Below are 8,631 nucleotides of genomic sequence, written 5' to 3'. Positions count from 1 at the left end.
AGTTATAATTTTCGTTCCATTGTCTGTGACTATTTCAATTTTTTGTTCCAGTTGGAAAAGCAATTATACCAAAGACATTGTTGCTCAGTGGAACTGAACCATGGGACTGCACAACTCTCTGGTGCATCATCCACTCCTCCCAGTTCTGTATTATCTTCATACTTACCAAGGGTACACTGTGTCCAATCATCCAAATTATGAATGAAGATGTTGAACAGGACTGGACCCAGTATAGGCTTCTCCAGGATGTTCATCTATGAGACTTTGTGCCACTTATCCCACCCTCTGGGCCTGGTTGTTCATCCAGTTTTCAATCCACCTCACTGTCTACTCTTCTGGTCCGTACATCAACAGCTTCTCTTTCAGGGTGTTACAGGAGAGTGTCAAAAGCACTACCAGTGCCCTAGTCCAATGATTATTAAATCTTTCTTAGAGTGATTATGTTTGGAAACTTCTAGGTGTTTGTGACAAATGTTACTCACCTTGTTCAATTTTTCTTTTTTTAAATACAAAACCAAAATATTTAGCTGAGGAGTTGCTTTAGATTCACGAGATGTGATCCAATGCAGTTGTTCTTAATTTCTTTTGTTTCCATCGGATAATCAGCTTTAGTGAACTTACATATTCAGTTAGAATGCAATATGAAAAGTAATTACAGAGATGCTAACACTTTTATTCATAGATTCCCAAAGCACAGTATTTTTAATATCTGTTGTACAGAATCTTGTATGTTGCATCTAAGTCTACCTCTGAGACTGCTTGATGGTCTAGGTGTGCAGTATGCGACTCCTGTGTTATTTGGGTGTGGTGGGTTTGTTTTTCATTGGAAACTGGATAACAAACACCTAGCCCATGAAATTTTTGTTTTGTTTTTTTAATAGCTGTGTGTTAAAACTAGTTTTCCGTTTGTATTTTTTTATTACCTTTATTAAGAGGGCTTGTTTCTTTTCACAGTAATTTGTGTTCTTACGCATCTGAGACAATGTGCTTGACAATGCAATTGCTCTAGCTTGAAAAATTCCACTTGGGTCATAGGTTAATACAGGTTGCAAGGGACCTCTGGAGGTCATATAGTCCAATCCTGTGCTCAAAGCAGGGTCAGCAGTGAGGTCATACCTCTTGTCTTCTTGATACTTTTGAAACCAACTGTTTAGCAATTTTCTAATGTAAAATACTATATTTTGTACTCTTTTTACAGAATATAAAGTGTAGTAGAAGAATGAGAATTTTAAGTATAGCAAGACAAATATTTGAAAGACATTGTTAAGATAATCATAGACTGACATTCCCCTACACTGTCTGGGTGTCAGACTCAAAGGTGGCAGGAGGAGGCTTCTTCAAGATGCTGTTGTAGGCCAGGATTACTAAATCACAGAGGAATGGTAGTGTTGGCTGTGTGTGCCTTCAGGGAGGAATCAGTTGGCAGCCACATGATCATCCATCAGTAAAGTAACAGGTAGAAAGATTAGAAAGTTACAGGAAAGTGGCTTTTTATGATTATTATTATGGAACAAACAGATTTCATAGAGTCATAGAATATCCTGAGTTGGAATGGACCCACAAGAATCATCAAAATCTGGCTCCTTGTCCTTGAAAGGACACCCCCAAGAATCACCATGTGACTGAGAGTGTGGTTCAAATCCTTCTTGAACTCTTGCAGACTTGTTTCCATGACCACTTCCTTGGGGAGCCTGTTCCAGTGGCCAACCACCCTCCTGGGTGTAGAGCCTTTCCCTAATATCTAACCTAAATCTCCTGTGACACAGCTTCATGCCCTTCCCTGAAGTCCTGTCACTGGTCACCACAGAGAAAAGATCAGTGTCTGCCCCTCTTTCTCCCCTCATGAGGAAGTTGTAGACTGCAGTGAAGTTTCCCCTCAATCTCCTCTTTTCCAGGCTGAACAGACCAAGTGACCTCAGCTGCTCAGCTTCCACTCAAGACCCTTCACCATCCTTTTTGCCCTCCTTTGGATCTCTCCAGTAGCTTAGTATCTTTCTTATATTGTGGTGCTCAAAACTGCACACAATAGTCAAGGTGAGGCCACACCAGTGCAGAGCAGAGCAAGACAATTCTCTCCCTCAGCTGGCTTGTGATGCTTTGCCTGATGCCCCCCAGGACACAATTGGCCCTCCTGGCTGCCAGGGCACTGCTGACTCATGTTCAACTTGCCGTCAGACAGGACCCCTGGGTCTATTTCCACGTCATTTCATCTATGTTGCATTTTTGTTTATGTCACATATTTATTTATGTTGCATTTTGTCCTGAAGAAAAATTATACAGTGGTTTGCATGGTTGCATTATTGCATTATGCACAGAGACCTGGTTGTGGGAGTTCTCACAAGCAGTACACTGGAAGCACTGACTTAAGGGTGTGGATCTGCACTAAATTAGCAAAATTGTCTTGAAAATTTACCAACCCAAGCAGAAAATCCAATCATCCGTGCCTGTGATAATGGTAATGAGGAAAAAATATTGTATTTGCATGTGAGAGGTGGGGATAAAAATGGTTTTAGAAGAAATAAGCAAGAATATAGCTTGGAAGAAATAAACAAGATGAGAAGAATTTTACAAAGTTATGTTACATGATAGGTAAAGACAAGTAATTTTTGGTTGGATTCCTGCTGGGAGCTGAATGGCTTTTTTATGCATGGACTGCAAACATAATTATTTTTCAGGCTTTGAAATGTTGATTTCCACACACACATCCCCAAACCCCCTGCTTTTTTACTGGCCACATGCAACAGACTGTCTGTCTTTCCATCAAGGCACTCAGTTTTCCTGAGAGGAAACAAAAAGGAACTTTATAAATGAGTACTGAAGCAGATTTTAAGCCCTGTCATATGTGTGTATCTGTCATGCAACTGAAAGTATAGCAGGAAAATATGCTCAGTATTACATGATAACGTGAGAAGGGTATAAAGGAACTATAAGCTCCTGCTTTTTCAGATGACTTTGACACTGTCTTTCACAACATCCTCACAGGCAAAGTCAAGAAGTACAGATTGGATGAGTGGGCAGTGAGTTGGGTTGAGAACTGGCTGAATGGCAGATCCCAGAGGGTTGTAATCAATGGCACAGGGTCTAGTTGGAGGCCTGCCACTGGTGGTGTCCCCCAAGGTTCAATACTGGGCCCAGTATTGTTTAACTTACTAGTCGATAACTTGGTTGACAGGGTAGACAGGGTAGAGTCTCCTCAGCAAGTTCATGGACAATAAGCTGGAAGGAGTGCTCTAGAGGGCTGTGCAGCCCTTCAATTCAACAGGTTGAAGAGATAGACAATGGACTGTCTGAAATTTAACAAAGGTAAATGCAGGGTCCTGCACCTGGGGAGGAATAGCCCCAGGCACCAGTACATGCTGGGGGTATACTTCTGGAAAGCCATTCTGTGGAGAAGGAGCTGCAGGTCCTGTTGAACAACAAGCTGTCCATGAGCCAGCAGTGTGCTCTTGAGGCTAAGAATGCAAATGGTGTCCTGGGATGCATTTGGAAGAGCATTGCCAGCTGGTCAAAGGAAGTGATCCTGCCCCTCTGCTCAGCCCTAGTGAGATGCATCTGGAGTGCTGTGTCCAGTTCTGGGCTCCTCAGTGCAAGGAGGAGCACAGATAAGTTGCTCCTGGAGCATGTCCAGTGGACGATGACAAAAGTAATTAAGGGAATGGAGCATCTCTCATACAAGGAAAGGCTGAGGGAGATGGACCTGTTCAGCCTCAAGAAGAGACAACTGAGAGGGGACCTCATAAATGTCTACAAGTGTCTCAAGAGGAAGGAACCAGGCTCTTCTCAGTAGTGCCAAGGAGTAGGACAAGCGAGTATGGGCAGAAACTGATACACAGGAAGGTCCACCTGAACATGAGAAAAAACTTCTTTGCTGTGCAGGTGACTGAGCACTAGAACAGATTGCCCAGAGAGGTTTTTGGAGTCTCTGACTGGAGACATTTAAGAGCCATCTGGATGCAATTCTATGCCCTGTGCTCTAGGATGAGCCTGCTTGAGCACAGAGATTGGACCAGATGACCATTGTGGTCCCTTCCAACCTTACCCATTCTGTGATTCCATGATTCAGTGAAACTGAACCTCTAGACCAAACACTGGAAGCAAATTCAGTGACAAATGTCAAAAAAGACTGCTTTGCATAACTTACCTGGCACTTCCAGAGTAGTGTGGTCAAGGTTTTTTTTAAAAAAGAACTGATGAATTCTTAATAAAGTAATACACATTAAAAATAAAATAAAATAAAATAAAATAAAATAAAATAAAATAAAATAAAATAAAATAAAATATAAAATAAAATAAATAAAATAAAATAAAATAAAATAAAATAAAATAAAATAAATAAACCATTGGCTGTGGTGCTAGTTTCTCCTTGGTAATGGAAATTATCTTGTTGGAAATATGAAGCTGATCATTATTTGGAGAGCAGATAAGTGTTAATGCCAGAAGGTTGTTGTGATACTCTAACTTTTGTTATATATTCTTGGCAAAATTTCCTAACATACTGTCCAGACCAAAAAAACACGGAAAATCAGTGTTGGAGGCTGGTGCAAGCAAACTTACTGTTTGAAAAAAACAATTCTCCTGTTTTTCAGAGTATGTGTTGAAATTCCATTACCTGATGGAGTACTGTTTTGCATTGACTGCCTTGCACATAAGTACGACATTGCAACGGATGATGTGTTACATGATGAAAAGCTGGTCATGCATGTACAGAGCATTTCCCACTGGGCACCTGCTTGCATAGGACCTTACAGTCAGTCCATCAAGGTAGGGAATTTATGTTACTTCATGGGAACTATATGTCTGTTTACTGGAATAAATACAGTTGTAAAGTCTCTTTCTCTCCCATCTGAATGTGCAAAAGAAAATGAGTTTAAAAAAAGAAACCAAATTAAAAATGAGCATTTTTCATTTATGGTTTTAAAACTTATGGAAAAACTTAACTCTCATCTGTCTTTTGTTTTGTGATAATAAAACTGATTAAAGTATTCTTTGCAGAGAATCTCAAAAACAGCATACTTCTGTTGTATATGTAATTAGACAAAAAAACTGTGTCTCATATATACTTTTATAATCTGCCTAGAATATAAACAGAATTTAGGAACCGCTGAGGCTATTTCAATGTCCTTGTTAAAGCTCAAATATTATTTCTAGGTAAGTCAATCCTAAAATGCTTATTTAATGAAATCCTTCTTGAGGCTTGTGGTACTGCCTAAGCATTTAAAACAAAAGCAAAGTTGAAGAACTGTTCTTTTTCCCAAAATAATAACAAACTTAACCGAATATTACATGCTACTTAGAAGTATGAAAATGAGGCAGTAAAGTATCATGGAAAAGTGGACCAAAATTTGCATAAAAAGATTTTCTCCTAATATTTTATTTCTTGCCCAGCTAGTACCATTCTGACAACTAGTGAACTGTCTCAACCTTTTCTGTTGCAAAATATATATATATTCTTATCTTACCAATACTCCTCTTCTGTAATACATTGTCCAGTCTTGCGCAGACTGATCTAAGTGACGTGGTATGACATCTGTTTAAATTTCCTGAAACTTCTTTGAGTCTTCAAACCTATCTAGTATAATGGCCATGAAATTTCGCTTTGTTTTGTCTTTGTACTATTTTATGGAAAATTTCAGGAATAGTATTTTGCTTCAGAAGCTCATGTGGAATTTGTTTTATTTTTAGGAAGAAATGTTGGTGCATTACTGCTCTATGAATTCTGTTCTTATAGGAGGGTGGAGTTTTATCATCTGTGTATATCCCTTTTTCTTGGTTTATTAGACTTTATTCCATTCAGTCTTACACCTTAATGATCATAATTGTAACGTGGCATGCATAATCCTGCAAAGATAAAATTTAATAAGCTTTTCATCTTTGTTATTTGGAGAAACTTCTCTAATACAACTTTAATACAACATTGCAGCTAGTCTGTATGTCATGGAACTGGCATCGACTAAATTTGAAAAAGGGAATGAACTGACGATTGCTTCAGTAACCCAGAGAACAAGCTTATGCTGCAAATGGACAATAAGTAGACACTGCCAGATCTTCTGGTGGTATGGGACAGTAAACATACTCAAGGGAAGGTTCATATCTCTTCAGATATAGTGTAACCAGTAACATTGGTCAGCAAATCCAACGTTAGGAAAAAACTTTCTACTGGTGTGTTATGTTTTGCTTTATTTTCTTTTACCCCCAAATGAACATTTTAGTCAAGCAACATTATTTTCCTGTGAGGTGTAAAATAAGTATTTTTGCTTTTAAGAACTGATTACCACAGGAGTAAAGTAACAGTAGTGAAAAGCTGAACTTCTGCTACAGGATCATTCAATGGTCATTGTTCATGGCTATGTTCTGTATCTAGTCCACAAACACCTCTATGGGGAATGGTAGGATACATGCCAGCAATATTTTTAAATTTCCTTTGCAGATTTTGCCTTACTACTACCAACAATGAATTTCATCTGAGTATCAATATTAAACAGTCTGGGTTTGTCTTGCTTTTGGTAACATATTTCTATTCTGCAGAGCTCGATCCAATACATATCAAATGTACTGGAATAAGTAAACATTTCGCTAAAAGTTCTAAAATAGCATGTATAGGATGTAACTTGTAAAACCTTTTCATAAGAATACATCATAGAAGTTTATGTATATAAGCACATAAACAATGTATTTGAATTTTAAAATTTACTAATGGAAGAGATAGGTTTTGTATCTTCCTAAACATGAAATTTCCAAATTTAAAATCTACTTTAGGTGTTTTTAGAACTTCCTGGGCCTATGTATGGACAACTAAGTATTAAGCTCTTAAGTTCACCAGTGGAAATAAGCACTTCAATATATTTAAGGAATGGAATATATTTTTCATAATAATTAAGGAATATATATATGGGAACAAAAAGTCAAAATTTGAAATTTGCCAGGAGAATGTCCTAACCTAAGTCTGATAGACACCAAACAATTCTGGCAGAATGAAATTAGAATTTTCAAAGTATTTATAGCAAAAATCTTCCTCTTTTGAGATTAACATTCTTTAAAAACATCTTCAGTGTTTCTACTTGTAAGATGTAGACAGGAACTGTTCGAAGATGCAATAAGACTGACTTTCTTATTAAGAAGAAAAACCTGAGATCATTTAATATGATTTTCCTGGTCCAACTCCACCAGTCTTAATGTCTGTGTCAGCAACTGATGTAAGTTACATCAGTTCTTGTAAAGGCTGATTTCTGCTGATTTCATCAAGGTAAAACAAGTATTATGATTATGTCCTTCTAACAGTATTAACATAGGCTATTGAGGCTGTCCAACCTGGGAGTACATGATGATGCATGATTTTTCTTCCTGCAGATCTTTGCTCTGCAATGAGCACTAGCCCAGTTTGTGCTAGTCATTGGTAGTAGCTCAGTATTTTTACTAAAGATACTTCATGTTCTTACTGGTTTTTATCACATGATTATTTTATTTTTATGATTTAATTATTTTTTACCAGGAGATTAGAAGATTTATCAAGACTAAGCAGTAATTGGTAGCTTGTATAGAAAAAACTTACTTATCATCCTCAGAAAAGCAAACAGCACAGCTCTAAATTAGTGAGTTAAACATGAAGATGCACTGCAAGGCAGTATTTGGAGTGAGAAATTTATACTGAGACCTTTCATGATTATTTATTTTGTGAAAACATTCTTTGAGGTTTTATGAACTGTGAGCATAGTTCATTTAAAAAGGATTTTAAAAAAAGCCCCATGCAGCTGAAACACTAACCACAAATTTTTGCCTAAGAATGCGTGGAAAGTTGACAGTGTTTATACCAGATGTTCTTCTAGTATGTTAATGTAATTTAAAAGTCTATTTGCACCTACAATTTGTTTGCTTTGGAAAGGTTTCTTAATGTTTTTCTATCTAGAAATTAAAAAATAAACTGCCGCAGTAGAATTTATCATACCTCAGATTCTACAATATTTTTTCATGGTAACATAATGTATTTTATACATATACCAAGATGTATGCATCTATTACTTGATTATGTCTGTTGAACCTTTTAGCTTTTCCTTGTGACCTCAGCTCTTTCCCTCTGAGAGCTGTCAAATCCCAGTTTGAACAATCCTTCAGGCATCTTTTTCTCAGTTTTTTCCTCTGCACTATCTTAACCCAGTAGCTTCCTTCCCATCTTCTTCCTTTTGTGAGTCAACAAAAGTATATTAAGTTATACCATATCTAGTAGTATGGGGATAGAATACCTGAAGCTTCCAGTCTAAATAATGTTCCTCTGGGATTGATACTTGGGATGATATTGTTAGCATTTTAGTCAACTACTTGGACAATAACACGTCTAGCAGGATTGTGGATGACAGTAATTTAGATAGTGCTTTATGCCTTGGAGGGTCAAGGCTGTCATTTGGAGGTACCTAGACAAGCAGCTAAGAACAAAAGCCTCATGAAATTGAACAGAAATAAAGGAAAAGTCCTACAGCTAGGACAGAATAGTCCCATGAAGCAATGTAGGAAGGGAACTGACTCCAGAGTAGATCTACAAAGAAGTAACTAGAGGTCATGATTGTCAGCATTCTAAATGTTAATTGGAAGTTCGCTGTTGCAGCAATGAGGGCTAACTTAATACAAGGCAGGACTGGC

General features: G+C 37.6%; 1 protein-coding gene across 4 annotated transcripts in view; it reads left to right on the top strand.

Annotated features, from left to right (window-relative positions):
• DPH6 (diphthamine biosynthesis 6) overlaps positions 1-8,631 on the top strand; it is a 200,179-nt gene that overhangs the window by 83,298 nt on the left and 108,250 nt on the right. For all 4 annotated transcript variants that reach the window (XM_027879274.1, XM_027879272.1, XM_027879273.1 and 1 more), the window contains one exon: positions 4,587-4,761. In XM_027879274.1, the coding sequence (XP_027735075.1) occupies positions 4,587-4,761 (175 nt within the window). The remainder of the gene's footprint in view (positions 1-4,586; positions 4,762-8,631) is intronic.

This window comes from Empidonax traillii, unplaced genomic scaffold (genome assembly GCF_003031625.1).
Source record: "Empidonax traillii isolate 1590-97213 ecotype Southwest subspecies unplaced genomic scaffold, ASM303162v1 scaffold53:size2875158, whole genome shotgun sequence".
Classification (NCBI taxonomy): Eukaryota; Metazoa; Chordata; class Aves; order Passeriformes; family Tyrannidae; genus Empidonax; species Empidonax traillii.
This window is presented reverse-complemented; position numbering and strand designations above follow the sequence as displayed.